The following is a 26,028-nucleotide window of genomic DNA, read 5'->3' on the forward strand; positions in this document are numbered from 1 at the left end:
TGGCTTAGAACCAAATAGCTGAAGGGCCCCATCCTCCCATCTGAATCTACCAGCCATTTACTGTCATAACATATCAAGCCAATTCTGTATAAGTTACATTGGTACCAGTTGCTGCCCGGACCCAATTCAAAATGCTTGTTTTGACATATAAATCCCTAAACGGCTTGGGCCCTGGATACCTGAAGGACCGCCTCCTTCCATATGAACCTACCTGGCAGTTAAGATCCAGCCAGGGGGCCCTTTTGAAAGAGCCGTCCCTTAAGGAGGTAAGAGGGACAGCTTGTAGACAAAGGGCCTTTTTGGCAGCTGCCTCCAGACTATGGAATGTCCTCCCGACTGAGATTTGTCTGGCGCCGACGCTGATGACGTTTTGGCGCCAGGTCAAAACCTTCCTGTTCTAGAAGGCTTTTAATTGAAATAATATTAGCTGTGGATCCGATGGCAATTTTTATATATATTTTAATTGTATTTTAATTGTTCTGAATTTTTATTGTATTTTAAATGTTGTAAGCGGCCCAGAGACCTTTGGGTAGTGTGGGCGGCATATTAATTGATTGATTGATTGATTGATTGATTGATTGATTGATTAAACTACAATCCCTCTATCTGTATTTTCTCATCAAGGAAGGTAAAGCTAGTAGTAACATGGAAGGAGAAACCTCTATGATTGTTATTTGTGTAGGCTTGTCTCTGAAAAATGAGGGTTATCATAGCTTTCAGTGTTTGCTTTGCTTCTCTTAATCACCAAGTAGTGGCCCATAATGACTGATGTACCCAAAGGCACTCTGATTAAAATTTGTTTGAAATGGGTCCGGTTAGTAGGTGTTAATAAGGAATCCTGTATAGTGTCTAAGGAATTGTGTGCAGAATTTCATGGGAGGAAACTGAGGATATTTCACTAACAAATTGTGAAGTCATTGCTTTTGACATAAGCTTTTGTATTTTTTCATGTGCGATTAAAATAGGTGTGTCTTAAATCAGAAACATTGTGACTGACATATGGTGAGAGACTCTTGTCTAGTGCTTGTTTTTTCTTTAATAAAAGTATTGTGGTATGGAGTCTGCAGTTGGTTGACAATAGGATCAGGTGTGTTACATTGCTCTTGACCCTGTGGCAGCCAGTGCATAGTTAGTCTGCCTCATCCTGCCTGATCTGTAGTAGAAACAAAACTCGTCTAAAAATGTATGAAAGAAGCATCTTCCATTACAGAAATGAAGAAGTGCCATGCATGGAAAGAATAGTTAATTCTACTGTGTTTTTACTGTGCTTATATCTTAGTAGTATTTTCAGAGGATGTTAGAACCATAATAAATATTTAGTCTCTGTATGGTAAATTATTGTCAAATTAGTATGTGGAACAGTACCATATTAACATAACGTAAAAACAAACAAATCCTTATTACAGCAGTGCCCATTCCGGAAAAATCGTCGCTATCCGGATTCGTCGCTATGGAAAAAGAAAAAGCCCATAGGAATGCATTAAACCCCATTTAATGCGTTCCTATGGGCTTAAAACTCATCTTTAAGCGAAAATCCTCCATACGGCTGCCATTTTTGCTACCCGGTATGTGAGGAATCGGCGCAAAAACACAACAACGGGCGGCCATTTTTTTCCCGCTGGCCATTTTGGAACCGCCGATCAGCTGTTTTTAAAACATCGCTATGCGAAAATCGGTAAGTGAAACACCTTACTGATCATCACAAAGCGATTTTTACCATTAAAAATATCGCAATGCAATCGCTTTTGCGATTGCAAAAAATCCGTCGCTGTGCGGATTCATCGTTAACCGAGGTGCTCGTTAAGCGAGGCACCACTGTACTGGATAATTTTTTTCCAACTGGAAATTTTGTGGATAGACATGGATATAACCTGATATAATTTTGATTAATATTGTTTATAAATGCCAGTTTAATTCATTTTTGTAATTAGAAGGTTACTGTTCATCTCTGTTACGTTTAAAAACTATAGCAAGTGTATCTTTTTACTCTTGTCTCATTCTTTCAATAAAAAGCCATTTAACTGATTTTGTTATTGATACTTTGCAGCCAGTTTCTTTACTGAACTACTACTCAGAATGAAATGCTTTTAAAATATCTGATTCTGTTTTGCTTGTCAGCTTCTTGATGTGACTATCCCATGCCAGTTAAGCAAACTGGATTGTTTATGCAGAGTCTTGAGTTTCTTGGTAAAACTGAATCTTTAAGGGGGGGAAAAACTACATGTCTCATATATTGCTAATATATATATAATAGTATTGTGACACCTTTCTTACATGGTAAAGTAAATCTTCCTCTAGAAGATTTGGAGAATTTGCAAGGGAAAAAGGTGCTTACTCCTTACTTCATACTTTCTCTCTAAAATTGGCATCATGCAAGAGGTAAAGCAATTGCTGTAATATTTTTATCCCAGATTTTTGCATTTGTTTATTATTTTATTACATATACAGCAACAATTGTATTTTTTAGCGTGTGTGGCAGTTCTGGGCAGATATGGGAAACAGATCTCAGTGATCATATTTGTATTCGATAACAGTGTCTCCATACTTGCTGTTGTGCACGCACACTCACAACATATGCTTGCTTTTCTGTATTCATAAATGAGTTTTGAATAGGTGTCATAAGCCTCCCGAGCTCTTGGTTTTTTTATCTTTTAGGAACTGAGGAGTAAGAGTTGTATGCCTGTGTAACCTTTCCCTTGCTTCATTACTTCATATACTGGCTTTAACATATTGGACTTATGTTCTTAATAGTGGAGTTTCCTATTTTGGTTGAAATGAGAAAATCTTATCTAATGTCTGTTTTCTGATAAGCATCTTAGAAACCCAGTTTGATCCTACTGTAGTTAGTTTACCCAAATTTAAAGCAGAATTCTGTGTTTCAGGCATAACAAATCAGGACTAAAGTGCTAAAACAGATGTGCAAAAGGAATAGAAGAGAGTTGAGCTGGTGGATGTTCTGCCTTGACATTTGGCTCTGGTTTTCTAATCTGTCATTTAGAGAGCCTTTGTGATACATATATACAGGGTGGCAATGCTAGTATTGTGATGGCTAACTTGTTTAAAAATTGAAAGACATTGTGAAGATTGTTGTTTTTTTTTAAACAGTAATACATATTACATTAGTTCTGTAACTATGTTTCTTGCTTTACTAATTATGTTATCATTCTTTATTCTTAGGAAGTAGCAGTATTTGTATTTGATAAAAAGCTTATAGACAAATATCAGAAATTTGAGAAGGATCAAATTATTGATGCCTTAAAACGAGGAGTTCAACAGTTAACAAGACTTCGACACCCCCGGTTGCTTACTGTGCAACATCCACTAGAAGAATCACGGTAAATGTCTGTATTGCTTACTTAATTATAGATTGTGTAGACACTGAAGAAGTATAGTTTCAAAGTATTCTCATAATTAATTTATCTAACTTTGATTAATTTTGGAAAACTATGTACATACGCTTTGAGTTTTTAATTCGAAAGACAAATAATATACAGTGGTGCCTCGCTTAACGAGTGCACCGCATAACGACGAAATCGCATAGCGATCTGTTTTTTCGGATCGCTAATGCGATCGCTTAACGTTTTTCCTATAGGGCACAATTCGCTTTGCGAAGACCGGTAAGCGTTTCGCTTACCGATCTTCGCAAAACAAAGCCCGACGATCAGCTGTTCGGCGGCCAAAATGGCCGCCGGACGCCCGGAAATGGCCCAAAATGGCTGCGCACAGCGTTTTCGCGCCCTCGTTAAGCGAGGCGAGGGCGCGAAAATGGCTGCCAGCCATTACGAAGCTTCGTTGAACGGTGAGTATTTGGCCCATTTGGAACGCATTAAACCATGTTTAATGCGTTCCAGTGGAAATCCCTGCCCCGTTCAACAATGCTTCAGCATAGCGAAGGTTAATCCGGAACGGATTAACCTCGCTATGCGAGGCACCACTGTATTACATGCTTGAAAGATATTTGGAATATTTATTTAACATTCCAAATATTTCTCAAGCTTGTTTCACTTCTTAATAGCAACCTTAGATCAATGATCCCTAAAAAGTGGGCCCTATAGCTGCATTTGAAAATTTGAGAAGCTGTCATTGGCATCCAAAATTAAAGTTGATGTGCGACCTACCATACAGTAATCACAAAATGGCCGCTTTATATCCTGCCTGATCATAAAGGACAAGTAACACATCTAAGAAACTGAATGCATGGTGGAAGTTCAATCTGAGTTTCACGTGCTAGATCATGTATTCTGAGAAAACAGCAAAATGCCCAGTTGACATAAGGCAACCTGGTGATGTTCAGAAAAGTACACACACAATTTAAGTGCAAAACATCATTTCTCACAGTTCTGTGGTTACCTTCCCCCCCCCCCGGTGAATATGTATGCTTTATGAAGAAACATTGGGCTGTAGTTGTCTGACATTTTTATTTTTTAATCATGTCTTCAGGATACACTTGGTGCCAGAGGCACTATTTAGTATTGGCTAGCATTTGGCTTTGAGGGTTATATACACTCAAAGGGGGAAAATATTTTTATATTTTTGTCATTGGTCAGGAGGAACATTAAAATCGGTGCAGGTCAATCAATGAGGAATGTTTGCATAGTGGCCACTTTGGAGGCCCCAGTCTTAGGGAAACAGAACATAGTTTATCTGTTTCCTGTGAAGCACTGAAAAACACCAGCAAGGGTCGTTCGGGGGTCCCACTGTCTGAAGCAGAGATAAAGTTCTGTTCCTTCTTCCATTGTGGCATTACTGCTCATACGTACTGCAGAATAAAAAGAGGCCACTCTCTCATAGCAGAGCGTAATCATTCTTCCAAGGCATCCTTCTTACAGTGTCTGGATCAAAGGATCTCTGTGAGCCAAGTATTTAGGAAGTCTTGCACTTTGGAGAGGTGCCCAGAGAGCCTCCTCAAAGCAGCCATGTGTAAGGTATTGTGAGTTTGCCACCCTGGCAGTTCTGAGGCATTTGCCTCATTTCATCTGATAGCAAACTTGACAGTTCTCTCCAGAATAAGGTAGTTTTTATTCAAGAGCACAGGAAAGAAAAATCCCAAATCTGAATTTGGGATTTTTCCTTTCTCCTGACATTCCTGTATGCTTTGGTGGACCCTTACAGCTGTAGTGTCGTGTTGACCCTTGCAAAAATTGAAATGTGATTGTCACGATGCAGTTCAGTATATTGCATCCTGTTATTGTAATAAAGAAGTGTAATATTTGGTGCCCTTCAATGTCATACATTATAATGTTTTTCGTATGTTTTGAAGCTGCCAATGTGCCACAAGACACCTAGGATGCCCTTTCTCTTACTTTGTAGTTTATTTAGATAGCAATTAAGGATATTGGCCCAGTAAGTTGAACTCCTGTTTCCTCCTAGGGACTGTTTAGCATTCTGTACAGAACCAGTATGTGCAAGTTTGGCTAATGTTCTTGGAAGCTGGGACAACCTTCCCTCACCTTTGCCATCTGATATCAAAGAATATAAACTCTATGATGTAGAAATGAAGTATGGTTTGCTTCAGGTATGTAACTGCTGATTTTTACAGTTTCATCAATACTTATGAGCCTTAGAAGATATGATACATTTGGTGTCATACACTGGTTGTCTATCTCTCTTTTCTTCAGATTCTTAAGTCTGCATTAATTTCTATTACACAATTTCCGATACACAGATGAAAATATTTGTAAGTGTGACATCTTTCAGAACTTCTGCAGTATTATGCCTTTTTCCCCAATTTTATAGCTCTCAAATCTGAGTATTCACCAATATAAATCTGGCACCTCAAACTATAAGATTTGTCTAAACAACGGAGCAATAGAATCAGTGCTCTTACAGTAGGTTTGTACAATAACCACTTGCCTGTTGGTAAAATAAGGTCAATCTTTAAAGAAAAGAACAGTGTCTCTAGCTATCTTCCCTGGTTGGAAGATAAATTAGTTTTGGTTTCTCAATTCATTGGCTCTCATTTGACACCATTTTAAAATGTTATTTTCTCTTTCCCACGTTACTGTATGTTCTAAAAGAAGAGTGAGTACAAGTTCATTTTCTATTTCCTGAGCAAGACATGGATAAAGACAGGTTGCACACCTTATGTCAGGTGATGTTTCCAGGCTTAGCCTGCCTAGGTCTTCTGGTGATGTTGTCACTACATAGATGGGAATATTCAAATAAGATTGCATGTACTCTGTGCCTCCTGGAAAACCAGATCAAGCATCCTGCTTTTGCAGAAGTCATACCTGTACTTGAAGATTGCTGCTGAGGTGGAAGAAGAAGGTGAAGATAGGCTTCTCCCTCATCTGGGCTTGAATCTCCTCATCTTTCCTTCCTTACTGTAGCAACAGCTCTTCTGAAATCAGTTCTAGGAAGAAAAATTCTAACATCAAAGCTGAATTTACAGAACTTCAGAATGGTAGAAAATGAATACCCTGACGAGAATGTCTTCTTCCTAACAGGTTTCTGAAGGTCTGTCATTTCTTCATAGCAGTGTAAAAATGATCCATGGCAACCTTACTCCAGAAAATATAATTTTAAATAAAACTGGAGCATGGAAGATTATGGGATTTGACTTCTGTATTCAGTCTATAAATCCTTCTGAGCAAGAGGTAACAAGGTGTTTAATTTTTCTTCCTTATTGAAGTATAGACTGAAAATATTGGAAATGTAACTAATGTAACTTTTAGTATTAGTTGTCTAACATACACAAATATTGTAACATAACAATTGCCTGTGAGTGTAGGTTTCAATTGCAGTGGAGTGTGAATAGCAATGGAACATTAAGAGGATTTAGGACAAGCACAAGTTCATTCTTTGCACAGTTCACATAGTTCAGAAACCCTAATTGGATTGCCATAGTTTTAAAACAAATTGATGGCACAGAACATTTGAAATAGGCTATTTATTATTCACAATATATGAAGATCATCTTGCTTCTTATCCTTCCTTCAGAATTTTAGTGCTGAATGGCTAAACTCAGTAGTTTCTAAGCTGCAGAAAAAGAAAACGTTATTATAATCTCCTTAGGTATTAAAATAAGACTTTTCATTGTTAAGATTGCATTGCTTATCCTAAATTTTTTAAATAACCTTTGTACTATTTTTTTTCTTACAGCAAAAGTTCTCTTGTAAAGAATGGGATCCAAATTTGCCATCTTTATGTCTTCCAAATCCAGAATATTTGGCCCCAGAATACATCCTTTCAGTGAGCTGTGAAACAGCTAGTGACATGTACTCTCTTGGAGCAATTATGTATGCTGTGTTTAATAATGGAAAACCTATTTTTGAGGTTAACAAGCAGGATATCTATAAAAGTTTCAGCAGACAGTTGGATCAGGTACATTGAAAAATTGGATGTCAAATTTAGAACACATAACTTTGATGAGCAACTCACTCTTGCAGTTTTGGGGCACTATGTGAAAAGGTAGACAATGTGAAAATAGAAAAGTAAGCTGAATTCCATGGAATTTCTAAAGCCAAGAAGAGAATAATTGAAATAGGTTCTCGGAACCTATGTTGTGCAGAGATTTTTCCCTTCCCCTCTCTTTGAGCCAAAGCCAGATCAGTTGTGCAACATAAGCAAACATCAGTCGGACACCAGACTTGAGTGGTGAGGACTGACAGAAACAGAGACAAAAATGGGGCCACTAAGCGACATGAATGGGATGTTTATGAGCTTTGGAGGATCCCAAGTTTTGTAGAAGCACAAAAAGTATTTTTAGAAAAAGAAAAGGAGAGAATTCCTCTTGGATAGTCCTATGAGCAGCCTCTGTGACTGTAAAAAGCTGAGTATTCATTTTTAAAACACAAAACGGGAATTGAAAGATGTGAACTGGAGAAGGGCATAGCTGGCCAGCTAGAATCCTGGTGAACTACATTGCAGCATTGTGTTGCCTTTGTACTGTTTCTATTTGCAAATATCTATGCCAACACACCACATAATATAGTTGTGAATAGCCCTATTAAGGTGTTATAAGTATAATAGGAATTGAAATGCAAGGCAATATGCTAGCCCTGTGCTTCACCACCACTCTCGCATGAAGAGAAAGTTTGTGATAACAGGAGTCTCCACTGAAGTTATCCACACAACCCAGAATGCTTAAAAATTAGCACTGGTATTCCTCTATAGACAGCGAATACTTGGTTCTAGAAAAGGTTGCTCTTCAGATGAGAGGAGTGATCCACAGATTTCTGATTTTGCAACACTTGCAACTACTGAAGAGGGCTTGTATATCTATTTGTGTCTTGTTTAGCAAATATCTGTTTATACATATTGCAGAATCAGGTTTTTTTGGCACAGAACTTGCAGAAATTCATTACCACATAGAACAGAGTACAGTCTATATTATATACACACTACATGCAGAATATTGTTTTAATATAAATGGTGATCTGTATTTTATTTATGCAGCTTAGTCGTTTGGGTGCCAATAACCTTCAAAATATCCCAGAAGAAGTCTGTGAGCACGTAAAGCTGCTGCTAAATGTAGCACCTGCAGTCAGACCAGATGCAGACCAAATGACTAAAGTGAGTAAAGAGAAGGGCTAATTTAGAAAAGCTGTAGAAAATAAAGCACAGCCTTCTTAGCTGCTCTGATTAGCAAATTAGTGTATATGTGCTCAAATGTGAACTTTTGTTTGAACAGTGTTCTGGTCTTGAAATGTATAAATTCAGATGTTTGTGATATAAGAAATTAAATGTGCTTTATTCTGAAAAGAAAGATCCTGGTGATTTATCGAAACTGTTTTCAGAAAGTACTTTTTTTAGACTATGGTAATATGATGCTGACTGGAAAATAGGTCATATTTATGGAAATACAAAAAGCAAAAATCCATTTAGCATAACTGCTGTTCTGATTATTGTACAATACGGATATTAGACTTGCTTGTTTCATACAATTTTATGAATTTTATTTAAATGTTGTAGAGATTTTGATATATCATGTTCATAACCTCAAGGATAACTTCCATTTTTATGTTTGTGTTTAGATACCATTCTTTGGTGACGTTGGCGCCGTGACACTACAGTACTTTGATTCTTTATTCCAAAGGGATAATCTGCAAAAGTCCCAGTTTTTCAAAGGGCTGCCAAAAGTTTTACCAAAACTACCCAAGGTTGGCAAGCTTGGTTTATTTTATAAGACTGTGGATTTTTTTCTAGTTAAACTATGAATTGGTGCTTCATAAAACACTATTATCATGCTGAAAAATGTTCAACAAATTGATATGTATATTTTTAAAATACAATTTTTTTTAATCTTTAGAGAAAAGTCAGCATAATTGTCAGCATTTTTAAAGAAAACTTCAGGTGCCAACTAATAGGTCTTTTTCTTTTAGCGTGTTATAGTACAGCGGATTTTGCCTTCCTTGACATCCGAGTTTGTAAATCCAGATATGGTACCTTTTGTATTGCCTAATGTTCTGCTTATCGCGGAGGAGTGTACCAAAGAAGAATATGTAAAGCTAATTTTACCTGAGCTTAGTCCCGTCTTTAAACAGCAGGAACCAATCCAGGTATGTTTGTGGCAAGTCTTAATTTACATTTGCTGTTCTTGGAAATTGCTATTTTCCATTAAATCTAGATCCATTAACCAAGTGCAAGAATGATATACTTTTACCCCAGCCAAAAAAGCACATCTTAGCCAGTTGTTTATATCTCATAAATGTTTAAAGATCCCTTTCCTAATTCAGAATGTACAATGTTTTTTTAATTTGTAGGTTTACCTAATTATTTTTGTGTTTGTGAAAACTGCAGTGGCAGCATGCTCAAAACCAATAAATCTATCTTGAAAAATGAAATGATTCTAATATCTCACTGCAGTTGGTATAAGCTCAAGAGAGTTAGTTATACAGTAATTGAGATGTTTTTAATTTTATTTTTAAATCCTCACCTATAGCCCTGCCTAAACATTCTTAAAGCACATTGAATTAAACATTCAGGCTGAAAATAAATGTTCAAATAAATATGTATTTTTTTCCTCTTCCAATATTTTAACTCCATTGGCATTATCCTTTTAGCTATGAATCAACATGCTATCAGACTGATAAAGGAAGCCTATATTCCCATTTCACATCAATTATGTATGTGCTGGTGATATCCCCCAATATATCTTGATTTAATTTTTTCTATCTTTCTATATTTCTCTCTGCTGCTTTTGCAAAAACCTTATGTTGCAATCCTCTGTCCACCAGGAAAAAGATGTTCTATATTTCAATGGAATCCTCTTTCTTGTGCTTACTGCATTCCTCCAGTGGTATAACGTTCAGCAGTGCATTACATGCAGTTAAGAATTTGGTGGTTGTTTTTCTTGTGACACAGCAGTTGCGGGAATTGGCGCACAACAACATAAACAATTGCTTTTTAACTTGTAGCAGTTCACTAAAAATTCATGCCATTAGACTTATGCTATTGTGAATGTATAATATGACTCTGGCCTGGGCTGGAAGGAGATGGAATATGGATTTACCTATCTTTCTGTGGGCACCAATGGAAGAATTTTCCTTTAAGAAACACAAAAACACAACAGTGCATATGGGGGTGTGGGTGCTTGTATAGTTATACTGATGTTTTCCACCACTGCTGATTCTCCATATGGCAAGGAACTGAGATGAGGTCCTCTAAGAAGATCTTTCTCCCATATGAGCTTGACTGGGCATGACAGACCACTTCAGAGGGCTTTCTCCTTGCTGTTGGAGATACAGCAGGTGGGCACTAAAGCTAGGGCCTTCTGAGTTGCGGTTTGCAGAAACTGGAACAGTCTCTTTGAAAACTGCACCTTGATGTGTTGCTAGCAACTTGCACTTGCTGGCATAGTATTCAGAAATATCTGAGCCATCTCCATGGCATAGTAGGAAGGACTTTGTAGGAGGGCTTTGTGTCCTGTTCATGTAAGTTGTAATTTTATACTGGCCAGAACCTTGTTTGGGATTTTCTTACATGCAACTAACTAATTTTGGACAAGCAGGAGTCTTATTTGACAAGGTATCTGTTCCATGACTGGCTGCACAACTGGTTGTGCAACCAGTCATGCAATAGATAGCCAAATACAGTAACTGTATCCTGTTCAAGAAATCCCCAATAGGATATTGGCCATTATCTTTTATATTGTTAGTCACTTGGACAAGTATTCTTAGAAGGACTGAGTATTTTTTTAATTTTATTCTCAAAACAATCCTTAAGGATAGGGTTACAGTTTGGTCTGAGGTCCCCTAGTGTAAGTTATCTAGTTTTCTGTGATCCTAAGACTGATGTTAGCTGTCCTTGTGCCATCATAAATATTTCTTCTTTTCTGGTCTTACACGTGCAGTGTAACTTCTGGAGCACAGTCACATTTTGAAGTAAAAAAGCTTAAGCAATTAGTGTCTTCATAACATATATCCTGCCTAAAATTTCCAGCCATCCACATATTTCAGATATATTTAAATATGGTTCAGTTGAATAGATTATGTGCCAGTTGGGCATTTACTGGAAAGGCAGAGTTGTTGTTTGTCAGTAACAGAGTGCAAGTTATATAGATAGTACTTCACTGTGTTAGTAATCCTTTAGTAAACATCTGCAATCTGAATGTTAGAACAGAGGATAATATCAGGATGTTCTTGTTTTTCATGCTTACAGGCTAGCAACATGGTGAGTGATGCATTTGCTATGTTTACTTTAATATTTAAGCTCCAAATTTAACAGCAAATGTTACCTTGAAAAAAATTAACAAATCAAAATTGTATAATACATATACATATTTTATTTCTTGTACAGATTCTGTTGATATTTCTTCAAAAAATGGACTTGCTGCTGACCAAAACACCTCCTGATGAAATAAAGAATAGTGTTTTACCAATGGTTTACAGAGCCTTGGAAGCACCTTCAATTCAGATACAGGTCTTGAAGCTTTTTGTTTTGTTCCCCTCCAGTACATCTAGAGAAGGTTTTACATGTTTGAAAGGAACATATTTTCTTAGATTTTCCTTAATTTAAGAAATTTTAATTAATTTATGTCTACCCCAGTATTAAGGCAAGCCTGCACAAAGCAACATACAACAAAACTATTCAAACAGATTATGAGGAAGAGAAAATCAAACTTACAACCCTTAAATTTCAACAACTATTTTAAGAATAGTCACCTTCCCTTGCGGTTTACATATGGAAATAGATTTGTAATACCTGTGTTTATGTCAGGTCCTGTACCTATATTTTAAAGTCAAATACTTTCCTTGCAAATTCCTTTTAAAGCAAACCAGCACACTTTGCTTTTACATCTCCTTCTCCTGCCTGTGCAGATCTGAGTATTATGTTCCATTGTTGGGAAATTAGAAGCGAAAGCAAGAATATATCTGATGTAACAGTTTTGATTGTCAGTCATGTAGAACTTGAAATGTCACATTCTTCCCAGTATTGCATAGATGCTGTGTAAAACATTTGCAGGGCCAAAGGGCATGGCCTCTGTGTGATAGACTTCTTTTAGATATCCTGTTGCTACAGTAATATTATCATTAGTAAAGGAGGGAGTCCTACACTGGAGATATCCTATGTCTGCATTTTGTTTTAAAATCAGCACTGAAAAGCATGGATACCTTCAGATGTTGCTGGAGTACAATGTCTAACAGCCCCAGCCAACATAGCCAATGCGAGTTATGGTCCAGCAACATCTGGAGAGATGCATGGTCTCAAGCTGTATTTAAATGATTATATTTTCACATTATTATTATTATTATTTAATTTTTACTAGAGGCCTTAAAATGCTAAGAAAGTGGGAGCAAACATTTGTGGAAACAAATCAATAACTACTTTGAAGGAACATAGAGACAGTGATGAACTGAATGTTAGTTTAGAAAAACAACTGCTCTCAATCTGTTTACTGTTTTATGTTTAATAATACTGATACTTTTATTTGCAGGAACTCTGTTTAAACATTATTCCTACATTTGCTAACCTTATAGATTATCCGTCAATGAAAAATTCTTTGATACCAAGGATTAAAAATGCGTGTTTACAAACATCATCTCTTGCTGTAAGTTAACTAATATTTGACTGAAAATGATGTTCCAGAAATCTTTGAAATGGCATATCAACTTTTTTCTTCTCATTGAATTTTCTTCCCTCACCCCCCTTCTTCCTCTTCCATTTTCCCCCTTTTTTGCACATTTATTCATTCATTCATCCATTCAACTTCTTTACCGCCCATCTGGCTACCAAGGCCACTCTGGGTGGTTCAGAACATGGTAACACAAACAACACTTTAAAAAACATTAAACTTAATAATTATACAAAAACCAAAATTAAAGATACTAATCCACATACAAAAAAATACGACATCAAAATAACCAAAACTAATTTAAAAAGTCAAGATGGCAGAACAGGTGACATGAATGCTGAAAAAGCTTCTGCACGATGATGTAATCTCTGGGAAAGCATGTCTAAATAGCCATGTTTTTAAGGATTGTTTGAAAATTCCCAGTGAATTTAATAAACATGACGTTCATCCAAGATTTTGCTTCACTATTGGAAGGAAATCATTCATTTAAGGAATGCTTATCTCTAATGTGGCAATAATGGTGCTGGAACCTATAGCATACTCTACATCAAGTTTTCCCTTTTTAATTTCTTTGTGTCACTTTTCTTATGCTGTATGTCATGATATTAGTTTCCTAGTGGATATCATTCACTGCTGTTGGCAGAGAAATGCAGAAACAAAAACTATCAGGAATAAAATATTTGGAGAACTTACTGGCCAAAATCATATGGCATAACTACAGGCACTCAACTCGAGTTTGTGCCCAGAATACTTACATGAGCACTGAGCCAGAAGTGCATTGTGCAGTTAGTCACACTAAGGACGTGTGACCAATTGTTCAATTACAGAGCACAATTCCTTGATGCCATATGTAACATCTGTCACATTTACACCAGTGTTGCTTTATGTTACACCAGAATGAACAGGATGCTAGCCGTTATTTCTGTATGAACTTTCCCATATACTAACATCACCCACTGAGCCTGGACTAAATGTCATAGGTAACCTTTACCTTCAGAGTTACCTGAAGGTAACTCTGAATTAATCCAGCCTTATACTTCTCCTTTTGTGGTTGCTCATGGTGATTCATTTTTTTCTTTGTCTTGATGAATTAATTTCATGGATTGGCTGTTTTATTGTTTCCAACTTTTTAAACAATTAATGACATAAGACTTGCTTATGTTTTACTCATGGCAACTTAAACATACGGTAGTTGAAAAATAAGATTAAGTAAATAGATTATATAATGTATGTATGTTGTGATATCACAAAACAATGTAAAGGATACTATGCTTCATAGAGAAAAACAAACTTGTTGCTGTGGTCCCATGTTCTCCTGAAAATAATTTTGTTTCCTGTGCATGTAATAATTGTTTAAAAAGCTGTTTCTGAAGTATTTCTTCACAGGAGAGTAGTTCGTCATTGCTGTATGTGTTGTTGACTGTGCAGTCTTAATACATGTTTGTTCAGAAGAAAATTTCACAGAACTCACTAGGGTTTGCTCCTAGATGAATAGGTATTCCGGTCTTAGATGAATATTGCAGTCTTAACCCTAATCATAATTTGTGGGAAGTTAATTGAAAATTCAGCTCCAGTAAACCCATTGCTTTTGGGTAATTTTCAAAATCTTAGTGTTGCTTGTAATTCTAAAAGTTTTTTTTTTTTTTTTTAATAAAACTTCAATTTAGAACATTGCTTTCTGTATTTATTAGGTCCGTGTAAATTCCTTAGTCTGTTTGGGAAAGATTTTGGAATATTTGGATAAATGGTTTGTTCTTGATGATATCCTGCCTTTTTTGCAACAAATTCCTTCTAAGGAACCTGCAGTCCTCATGGGAATTCTAGGTAATATGATCTTTTGTTTCCAATACCGCATGTAATTTTCTCTGTCTAGCAATCATCTATACTCTATTGTGACAAAAGGTTTCAAAGTCAGTGATTTTTATGTTAATATCATGAATATCACTTTTTAAATGTCCTATTTGTTTCTGCTCACTTTTCTGTTCAGTCAGCTCTGTCAAAATTTGTATTACCATCTCAAGTTCACATTGGAGTCTTTAGTTGTAGAAATAATTACTTTGGCGTCTTTTCTTTCACCATCCTCTTCGCAGACAAATACAGAAATATATATGTTTTATCAAAGGTGTGTTTTTGGAATGTGTCTTTAGCGTATTTTTTTCCTTTGAAACTATAGTAGTATTTAACAGGTTTAGTAATTTAATAACTGCTTGTTATTAGTAGTTAAATCATTGTGCTTAATGTTTTACAACAGGTATCTACAAATGTACATTTAGTCATAAAAAGCTGGGGATCACAAAAGAACAACTTGCAGGAAAGGTGCTGCCACATCTGATTCCTCTTAGCATTGAAAACAATCTTAATCTAAATCAGGTAGGCTACCTTTGTTGTAGCTTTCGGAGAAGTAGTCATGTCAGTCTGTTTCAGCAAAAATACTGTAAAAGTATTGTGCTACCTTCAGGATTAAAACATTTATCCCAAGGCGGATAAATGTTTTAATCTGTGCATTACAATCCTGTGGATTCCATTTAAAATGAAATTACAAAAATGTGCACATGGCTAAGAATGCAAAATTATGGTCACATATATTCTTCATTTTGTATTCTGCTTTACTACGATAATCCATTGCTACTGTTTGTTGCAGTTTTGATTTAATAAGACAGACCAAATTTCTTTCATTGGTCCTGCTGAATTCTATAAATATGTTGTATTTTAAAAACACTATTTTTTCACTCCTCCAATGACTTTAACTCAGGTATTGTAACTTTATAGCCATCTTCACTTCCTGATTGGTATGTGCTTTCATGATCCAAGTGGTGAGAACAGTGCCATTCAGTCATTGCTATTCTAAGTGCACTGAACATACAGTGGACCCTCGACTTACGGAATTAATCCGTATTGGAACAGTGGCCACAGGTCGAAAAGTCTGTAGATCGAGGGTCCATTTTCCATAGGAATGCATTGAAAACCATTTAATCTGTTCCAACCAAAGAAAAAAATCCAAGGCTTCCAAAGCTGCACCTGCTGTCCTCTGCCTTCTGTCCCCGCTGCCTTCTGACTCCCATCCCCGCGGGGACAGGAGGCAGAGGGCACCGGGGACAGAAGACAAGAGGGCAGCAGAGGGGTTTTGGAAGCCTGGGAAGCCGAAAGCTGGTAGCAGGTGCGGAGGTCGGGGCAGCTTTTGGCTTCCTGGGCTTCCTAAGCTGCTCCCACTGCCCTCTGCCTCCTGTCCCCGCTGCTCTCTGTCTCCTGTCCCCGCGGGGATGGGAGGCAGAGGGCAGCGGGGGTGGCTTTGAATTTCCCGCCCTTTCCCCCTGCCTTTCGTAGATTGATGCTCCGGAGCTTTTCGTACCTCAAAATTTTCATAAGTAGGGACCTTCGTAAGTCGAGGGTCTACTGTACTAGGAGGAAGAATGGTAGCCCCCACCCCTGTTGATTTTTCCATCACCATCTAGATATGGGCGACAATGTCATTGTAGAGTTTTCCCACGTTGGTCTGGAACCTTTGAAAATCAGGGTTCCCATTTACGTGGAACACTGAACTCTGTGGATATGATTTTTCAGTATTTATTTATTTAATTATTTAATTATTTAATTATTTAATTATTTATTTAATTTATACCCCGCCTATCTGGCCCACTGGACCACTCTAGGCGGCTTCCAAATGTAAAATCAAATAATAAAACATAGACAAATACATAATAATCAAACAAGAACAGCAGTAAAAATAAAAAGGGAAAGTAAGAAAAAATCAAGAGTTGGCTGGAGGGAAGGCCTGAATAAACAGCCATGTTTTTAATTGGGTTTTAAAGGTGCCTAGCGTGGGGGGCGCGCGAATCTCCGGAGGGAGATTGTTCCAGAGGTGAGGAGCCACCGCCGAGAAGGCCCGGTTTCGTGTCTTCTCCTTCTGGGCCTCTCTCGGCGTCAGGCTCCTCAGCCTCACCTCCTGACTCGCGTGGGTGATCCGGGTAGACCTTGGTGGGAGGAGGCGTTCCGCCAAATATCGAGGTCCTAAACCGTTTAGGGCCTTATAAGTAAGCATTAAAACTTTGAAGTTGACACGGAAACAGATGGGCAGCCAATGCAATGCAGCCAGCGTTGGAGAGATGTGTTGATATTTTCTCACTCCTGTAAGGAGCCTGGCTGCCGCATTCTGCACCACCTGAAGTTTCCGTGTCAGCCTCAAAGGCAGCCCCACATAGAGCGTGTTACAGTGATCTAATCTTGAGATTACAAGCGTATGCACCAAGGTAGTGAGCGCCCCCACGTCGAGATAGGGTCGCAGCCGGGCAATCCGCCAAAGATGGAAAAATGCGGTGCGGACTACCGACACCACCTGAGTTTCCATGGTGAGCGTTGGGTCCAAATATATGCCGAGGCTGCGGACCCCACTCTTCGCGGCCAAGGTGGTCCCCCCAAATGTGAGAGAGCCACCCAAGCCACCTACCACGGGGGCACCCACCCTCAGAACTTCCGTCTTATCCGGATTCAGCCTCAGTCCGTTCTCCTGCATCCATTGCAGTACGGCCCCCAGGCAACGCTGAAGGGAAAGGACAGCATCACCTGCAGTGGGTGAAAAGGAGATGTAGAGCTGGGTGTCATCGGCATATTGATGACACGAAGCCCCACATCCCCTAATGACCCCACCCAGCGGCCTCATATAGATGTTAAACAGCATTGGGGAGATAATCGACCCCTGTGGAACCCCACAATTGAGACTCCACGGGGCCGAGACGCTCTCCCCAAGCTGAACTCTCTGGGGACGGTCCCCCAAGAAGGAACGGAGCCAGGCAAGTGCCGAGCCACCAATTCCCAACTCAGAGAGCCTCCCCAGGAGGATACTGTGGTCGACGGTATCAAAGGCCGCCGAGATGTCGAGGAGGACCAGCAGGAAGATTTTGCCCGTGTCGGCCTCCCTCAACAGGTCATCGTACAGGGCGACCAATGCCTTCTCAGTACCGTGGCACGGCCTGAAGCCCAACTGAAATGGATCCAGGGCATCTGTTTCATCCAGGTGAGCCTGGAGCTGATCGGCCACCACCCTCTCGGCCACTTTGCTCATGAAAGAAACATTGGTGACGGGCCTATAATTGCCAATTTCGTCCGCCACCAGACTAGGTTTCTTTCTTATGGGCCTAATGAGTGTCTCCTTGAGGGCGGATGGAAATCTACCCTCAAGGAAAGACTCATTTATTATTACTGTGGCCCATTCTGTTGTTATCGGCCTGGCTGCTTTGATTAGCCAGGCCGGGCAAGGGTCCAAGGAGGAGGTGGTGGCTCGGCAGCGGTCAAGCACCCTGGAGACGGAATCAGGCGTTACAGGCTGAAAAGAATCGAAAGTCACCGGGTAAGACGGAGCGCTGGACATCTCTGCTCGACTCACTGTTTTTAAAAACGGAGAGAGCTCCCGGTGGATGGCCTCCACTTTAGATTTTTAAAAGGCTGCAAACTGGTCCAGGGAAAAACTAGGGGGAGGCCTATCACCTGAACCAGTTCCAGATAGGTCGTGCACTATACGGAATAACTGCGCCTGCTGGTTGGACGCTTCGCTTATCCGGTTAGCGAAGAATGATCTGCATGCAGCCTTTACCTTAGTCAGGTAAAGGTTAGTTGCGACCCTGACAGCTATCCAATTGTAGTCCGCCGGGTTCTTCCTCCACCTACGCTCTAGCCTTCTCCTATGTCGCTTCATCGCTCGGAGCTCCTGGTTAAACCAGGGCGCAGGCCGAGCTCTGAGCCGGAGAGGGCGTTTAGGTGCGATTGTGTCTATAGTCCTAGTGGCAGCGATGGACCAGCTGTCAACCAGAGCCTCGACAGGAGCGCCAGCCAGGTCAGCTGGAACACCTCTCATGGCCTCCTGGAATCCAACAGGGTCTAGTAGCCTTCGAGGTCGGACCATAGAAATAGGTCCTTGCTCCCTGCGAGGGGGGAGTGCCGCTGAGAGGTTGCATTTTATTAGGTGGTGATCTGACCATGACAAGGGGACCGACATGAGGTCAGTCACCACCAGACCACACTCGCTCCAATTGGTGGAAAAAAACAGGTCTAACGTATGGCCACATACGTTAAGAATCATGCTGTGAATTGCTTCTTTTCTAGTTGCTTCATTTTTGCCCATTCATTTACTTTGATATCTCTTCATACAACATTTACTATTAAAATGCTGTTCTTAAAACTATACTTATGATGTAAAATATATCTCTCTTTTAGTTTAATTCCTTCATTTCAGTCATAAAGGAGATGTTAAGTAGATTGGAAGCTGAGCATAAGACTAAACTGGAACAAATCCATATTATGCAAGAACAGCAAAAGTAAGTATGTCTGCATCATTGTAGTTAACAGTGAATAGGGTAATACAGTATTTTACTGTCTTCTGATATACTTGGCTTTTCCACATTGAAGAATTCTCATCTATTAATTATCCCACATTAATTAATATATGAAATTTGATGTCCTAGAGCAAACCATGTGCATTCAGTGATGCAATTATATTGTTTAAAATCAACATTGGGATGTCAGAATCCTGTGGGTTTTCGTGTACAGTTTGCATAACTTGAAACACAAGATGCAGCTCCCCCTTCCTCCAACATACACCAAAAAAGGAAAGAAATTACACCTGTCTGTCCAGCCTTCTGACCTAGCCTGTCCAAGCCCAGCAGAGCTTGGACATGTTGGTTTCTTTCCCACATACATCCTTCCTAATCTCCATCAGATGGCTTTATCTGTGGAGTAGCACAGTAACTTGTTCTGAGTTTGAGATTGCTGTTATTTTGATGCTTTGGTTGTTCTTTGTGGGCTGAAGTTGTACCTTGAGTCTCTGGAATGAATTTAGAAAGCCATTTTGTATTGACATGAAGAAAAATGGATAGAAAATTCTGCATGTGACTTCAACAATGCATGCATATATTAATTACTAGATCAAGAATTCATCAGGTCAGATAGTTTTGTTTCTCTTAGTAAACATAGAACATAATTCACATTGCTGGTAGTTGTTTTTAATGCTGTTGATGCTAAAATGAATTACTGTACCTGCTTATAATTGTACCATTATGCTACAGATCTTTGGATATAAATCAAATGAATATGGCTGACGAAACAAAAGCCAGTACAGGCAATCAGGTAAGTTGCTGTTTTAAATGGATTATTCCCATACTTGGTTTAACTTATATGGATTGTCCCTGTATTTGTTTTAACTATTTTTCATTTTTTTTTTAATTTGAACAGATTGACAAGGTGTTTAGCAATTTAGGAACAGATATTGTATCAGGTCATTCTGACTGTAAGGAGAATGGACTACTGGCAAATCAGAGAAAGGTGAGTTTCAATGAAAAGAAGAACATTTTTCATCTCTTAAGTTTTCTTAAAGGTGCAGCTATAAGCTAGGTGAATCAAGGCTATTTATCATGCCCAATTTAAATAAGTTCTGGTTTACAAGAGCCTTATTCTTCCTTGTTGGTATTGATGATTATGAGATACACAGCTTTGGTATCTAGATTTGCAACTTTGTTTTCTCTCTTTTTAATTTGAAGAAGGGATACTTAAGGTATAAGGAACACTGTATTTAATGAATATTTTTCATATGTTGTGATATTGATAAGTGTTTGAAATATTAGTAACTTTATGTTAAGAATTATAGTGGAATTGTGTGTTGATTTATTTAAAATATGCTGCCCCCTCTTTTTTTAAGCAGAAAGTCTTCCAAAGCAGTTGACAGATCAATTTGTTAAAAATTATATTTCATGTCAAGGTTGTCATGAAAAAAAACAGCAGGAGAAGAGAGGAAGAACCTGGTTTCTAATAGAGCAGATAGTGCCCTTCTTCCCTTCCCTTCCTCTGCTGTAACCCGATGGATGGATGCAGCTAGGTGATAATTACAGGTTCCCAGTAGAGGTAACAGAGTGACCCTGCCTCCTGCCTTTTCCTCTGCTGCAGTCTGACAGAATTATATATACTTTTTGATTGAGAATAATTTTATTTATTTATTTATTTATTTATTTATTTATTTATTTGATTTTTACCCCGCCCCTCTAGACAACGTCTACTTACATTATACTTCTCAATAAGAAGGTCTCAAAACATGATATATCAAACATGTTTCACTAAAATTGGTTTCAGTCTCTGCAGGGGCAGATTTTTCACATGCATATTTTTCACCTTTATACAAAGGAGCAGACTCTCTGTCACCTTGTACCCGATTATCTTTTCAGGTTCTGATAATCTTATAAATGACTCCTCCCATGAAGCATAATTCTTTTACTTCCCAGCAACCAAATTCAAAAACAGATGAGATAACGTGTAGGCCTAGAAGATGCCACTATACTACATCTGCCATACAACTGGGTTCAGTCTAGTAAAGATTTTCATAAGAGTACCCTTTATGGAATTGCTTTTTCCCTCAACAATTTTAGTTGAGTTTTTTACTGTCTTGGTCCCAGCAAACTGTGGTGTATTGCCAGAAGCATCTGAGAGCAGGACTGAGAGCAGGACTGCGTCTGGCATACAGTGGCCAGAATCCTGTTATTTGCATATGTCAGTGTAAGTTACATTGCATAAATCTCAGTGGCAAATAACCGCTAGTTGAAGAACTGATGTTTGCATTCCTCATTGCGGCATAGTGCATAATAAGGCATACAAATGTCAGCTCCCTTACTAGTGGGAATTTGCTGCCAAAATGTAGGCTGCTCAATTTTTTCATACAGTTATGCATATGCAATAAGAATCTGGTCACTTTTTCTGTCAGATAGTGGTCTTGATCTCACTTGGAATCTTCTCAGTGGGGAAGTCAGTGGAGTTTTTCTCCCTTGCTATCAGTGGTAATTCTGGCTTTGATAAAGAGCAATGGTTTGGACTGGTTTACAACAGAAGATAATCAAGGGATGATGGAGAAGGGTCTCTCAACAGTGTCGATGGAGTGGGCATGCTTTAGTCCGAGGTAATCAGTGTATATTGTATCTCTAAATCAGATAAAAGCATTCCATTGGTTGGAATGGATATTTTATATAAAAGAAATGCAGTCATAGTCTACTCAAACTGTAAAACTGAATCCTGTGCCACCTTGCTGTTATATATTGTCTGGCAGGGATCACTTACATTGGAGGAGAAGCAAAAGTTAGCAAAGGAACAAGAACAAGCACAAAAACTCAAAAACCAACCACCACTTAAACCTCAGCCTCACACAGTTACTGCTCCAGTCAAACAGGTATGGATGCAGTCATGACTGAACTCTACGTAGTAATCTCTGGTTCTGTAGCAGCAAGGCACAAAAATATATGTTCTGTCCTGTGTAGCTTGGAATAGTTGTGAAACTCTTTACATATTTTGCTATTGTGTAAATGCATCTGAAGAAGCTATATTGGCAAAACGTAGAGTGCTGATAGCTGAACTCAGAATGTTTAAAAAAAACAAACATAGAAATAATAAAAGTATAGCAGCAGCTATATAAATCATTTCAGGTGACATTTTTAAAAGGTCCAGAAAATAGAAAAGATTTTCACTTCAGGCAATTATGACTGTGCAGTAGATAAACCTCTTTAAGGAAACTTCCAGAGCTGGGGTGCCACAGTTCAAAAGTTTAAAGCTGGACTGCCACAGTTCAGTTGGCTACTGTCCCTACAACCTAACACCAAAGTGGCAACCAGACAAGGACTCAAAAGACCTCAGTCTGTAGCTAGGTTCACATGGAGAAAGGTAGCTCTCCATGTATCCAAGACAGACATAAAGGGTTTTAAACGTAAGCTATCTTTCTTTTTGTGACTAATTGCTTGAAATCCTATGGCATAGCTCTGCATGTACAGTGGAAAACTGGTGCAGCATTAGTGAAAAGTGTGGCAGGATGGAAAAGCTATTCACCAAGCACCTCTACATGACAAGAGCTGCATGTGAACATCCATAGACATAACTATATATTACTCCAACCTGAACAGGATTGCAGACATAGTTTTCCTGCCAACGATGCTCTCAAGACTGACCACTATTATGCTTGTTCCCTTGCTTGATCTGAGTACCAGCTGGTGTACCTTAGATCTGAAAAGTCTGATAATTCTTCCTTATAGGAGAGGAATGAAGATCCATTGATTTTGAGGAGCCAGTGCTTTTTTTTTCCACTGCTGCTACAGCAAATATTGTTAGATATGCAGACATAAAACTTAGCAGTAGCCAAAGCAGCAAGAAAGGGAGGGGAGTAGCAGCAGCTCATTTCAGAAAATGCTTGTTTAAACAAAAGTATATATCCCAACGTCTAACTGAGGTAGCTGCTACAGAAATATAATTGCATAACTTGTGAACTTTTCTATGGGCTGAACACACAAAATGGTATTCCTGCTACCTAAAATGGGCCTTATTCTGTTACCATGTTTCTTTCAACTGCAGTCTGTTGATGGCATTATTATTTCAATTACAACTATATTTGGTTGTTGTGGGGTTTTTTTTGGGGGGGGGGGCTCTTTGGCCGTGTTCTGAAGGTTGCTCTTCCTAACGTTTCGCCAGTCTCTGTGGCTGGCATCTTCAGAGGACAGCACTCTGTCCAGAGTGTTGTCCTCTGAAGATGCCGGCCACAGAGACTGGCGAAACGTTAGGAAGAGCAACCTTCAGAACACGGCCAAAGAGCCCAAAAAAACCACAACAACCATTAGATCCTGGCCGTGAAACCCTTCGAGAATACATACAACTATACGTATTTCTTTTTTATTCATTTTGTTTTGCAGACAAAGGACTTGACTGATACTTTAAGAGAGAACATGGCATCATTGACCAGCCAGTCGGTCAACAAACCTAAAGTTCCTTCTTCAAGTAGCTTTTCTTCAATGGGTATTGGAATGGGTTTCTCATCATCAGTTGAAAGCAGCAAGAGAAATGGACTAAATGCTAATGTGGGATTTCAGTCTTCTGGATTTGGTATTGGGGTTGGTACTGTAAGCCAGAATTACTTTGGTAATGCTGGTGTCACTGGATTGGCCAACATGAACATGTTGCCAACAGCAAACATGTCACCTTACAACCCTGTGAACACTACAGCTGCAGTTTCACAGCCATCACAGCAAAACAGGCCACCTGACATGTCAGCTTTAGACAGCTTGTTTGGTCCTCAAAAACCCAAGGTTAGCATGAATCAGTTGTCGCAACAAAAAACAAATCAGTGGCTTAATCAGTTGGTACCTCCTCAGGGTACCAACAATTCACCCTTGGGGACACAGATGAATGTAATGGGACAGTCTGGCTTTGGCTTACAGGGAAATCCTTTCTTTAATCCTCAAAACTTTGCACAACCAACAAACAGCATGACAACCAGCAGCTCAGCTAGCAATGACTTAAAAGACATCTTTGGATAATATCTAATTGTGAGAAAGCTAATTGAATATCTCTTTATGTCTGGTAAAAAGCTGATTAGAAGAAACTTCATCTAGCAAAATGGACACAAGAAAAGCTTTCCATGATGGCTTCATGCTACTATTTATGTTCCTATGCATTTAATTTTCTTAGGCATCAAGTAGCACCTTTCCCCTATTTTACAGTTTTGTGGTCAGATTGAATCATAATACCCAGAAAAATTAGAAACCATGTACCTCAGAACTTCAGGAATTTGTCTCCATACCACTGTGTACTTCTAAAAATAAATAAATTGCAAATAAACTTAAGTAGATACATTGTAAGTGTTAATAAGGGGTTGGGTCCATTGAACCCACAAGACCTTAAGTCTGTACTAAATTGTGGTCTCTTGTTGACTTTGCATTGTCTGAATTTACTATGTTACTGAGTTATAAATACCTCTTGGTATAGGATGGTTTGTAGTTGGATGCATGTATTAGAATGAAAAAATATATAAACTTCAGACTAGATTTCAGGACAGAATTCTTCCCTTATAAGTACTACTCCCAATTGAGAATAAAGTATATTTGAGAGTGATACTTTTAAAATAAAAAATGAGCTGTCGTTAAAACACTGCTAAGGTGGCCATGTTATCACTCTTCCCATTAATAATGCCAAAATGTTTGGCCTTACAATACCAGGCATATTGTGTTTCCTGAGTCAAGTCTAAAAATGCAAGGTAACTTAATTAGACTTTGGTTTCTACCTGACACCTAGTTCATGAAATAATGCAAATGAAAGTTAATGAATGGAAGTCTGTTTCAGATCATCCTAGAATTACAGTACACTACCTTAGAATTTAGAATTCATGCTGAACTTTGGGCTGCATAATATGGAAAGATTTCAGATTACTATTTCAAACTTTACTGTTTACTTCTGAGACAAAAGTAAGTTTACCATCTCTGCAATGTACTTCTTGTGGCTTCAGATATGATTACAATTGACATATGCCAAAGTGATTTCTTTAGATTAAGTGATAAATCACAATCTGCTGTGAGCAATTGCTGAATTTGGCCAAACCAGAGTCTTCTGAAAGACTTATATAAACATTTTAATAGATTTGAAGTGAACAATTTTTGCAGTCTCCCTTGAAATATTACTCCATATGAAAAATCTCCAACCAGCAGAAGCAGGAGGGGGATTTTCAGCTTCTGTCTTTGACCTGAGACCTATTTCTTACTAGACTTTAACTATTTCTTCCCTAGGAATTTTGGAACTTTTCATATGTAGGACTTGGAATATAGCTAGCTTATTTTGCGAAGGAAATAATTTGTTTCCTTTTTTTAAATAGACAGCCTAAATACTTTATTTTTCAAAGCTTTTCACTGATTATATTGTTTCCATTTGCTGCTTAAGAAACCAAAGGGCCTTATGCTGTAAATGTGGGTTGTATTTTGTTAAATTATATTTCCAGTTTTAAGCAGTAATAATGGTAACTGTATCTAAGATCTTTGTATTATAGCTGCTGCCTTAGTACTTTTACTTTGTATTTCTGGGACCAGTGATAAAATTGTGTTTTTTTACAAAAGAAAACACTTATGTTATTTATGTACAGTATACACTCACTGAACTATGCTTAATTAGTTACGTAATTGTGTGTGTGTGTGTGTGTGTGTGTAAAATTATGACTATTAAATGTGCTAGGTATACAT

General features: G+C 38.4%; 1 protein-coding gene across 4 annotated transcripts in view; it reads left to right on the forward strand.

Moving 5' to 3' along the window:
• The window catches only part of SCYL2 (SCY1 like pseudokinase 2), a 38,460-nt gene extending 12,435 nt beyond the window's left edge, over positions 1-26,025 (forward strand). Inside the window, exons 3-19 of one of the 4 annotated variants that reach the window (XM_078376071.1) lie at positions 3,178-3,335; positions 5,382-5,515; positions 5,619-5,677; positions 6,447-6,596; positions 7,102-7,323; positions 8,398-8,514; positions 8,976-9,101; positions 9,324-9,500; positions 11,740-11,862; positions 12,878-12,991; positions 14,707-14,839; positions 15,267-15,385; positions 19,223-19,323; positions 20,071-20,131; positions 20,237-20,326; positions 22,092-22,211; positions 23,716-26,025. In XM_078376071.1, coding sequence (XP_078232197.1) covers positions 5,666-5,677; positions 6,447-6,596; positions 7,102-7,323; positions 8,398-8,514; positions 8,976-9,101; positions 9,324-9,500; positions 11,740-11,862; positions 12,878-12,991; positions 14,707-14,839; positions 15,267-15,385; positions 19,223-19,323; positions 20,071-20,131; positions 20,237-20,326; positions 22,092-22,211; positions 23,716-24,339 — 2,289 coding nt within the window. In that variant the 5' untranslated portion in view covers positions 3,178-3,335; positions 5,382-5,515; positions 5,619-5,665 and the 3' untranslated portion in view covers positions 24,340-26,025. Of the gene's footprint in view, positions 1-3,177; positions 3,336-5,370; positions 5,516-5,618; positions 5,678-6,446; positions 6,597-7,101; positions 7,324-8,397; positions 8,515-8,975; positions 9,102-9,323; positions 9,501-11,739; positions 11,863-12,877; positions 12,992-14,706; positions 14,840-15,266; positions 15,386-19,222; positions 19,324-20,070; positions 20,132-20,236; positions 20,327-22,091; positions 22,212-23,715 lie in introns of all 4 variants that reach the window. The other 3 variants (XM_078376070.1, XM_020803321.3, XM_073000232.2) reach the window with 3 other exon arrangements.
• Positions 26,026-26,028: the final 3 nt, after the last annotated feature.

Source organism: Pogona vitticeps, chromosome 5, assembly GCF_051106095.1.
Source record: "Pogona vitticeps strain Pit_001003342236 chromosome 5, PviZW2.1, whole genome shotgun sequence".
Lineage (NCBI taxonomy): Eukaryota > Metazoa > Chordata > Lepidosauria > Squamata > Agamidae > Pogona > Pogona vitticeps.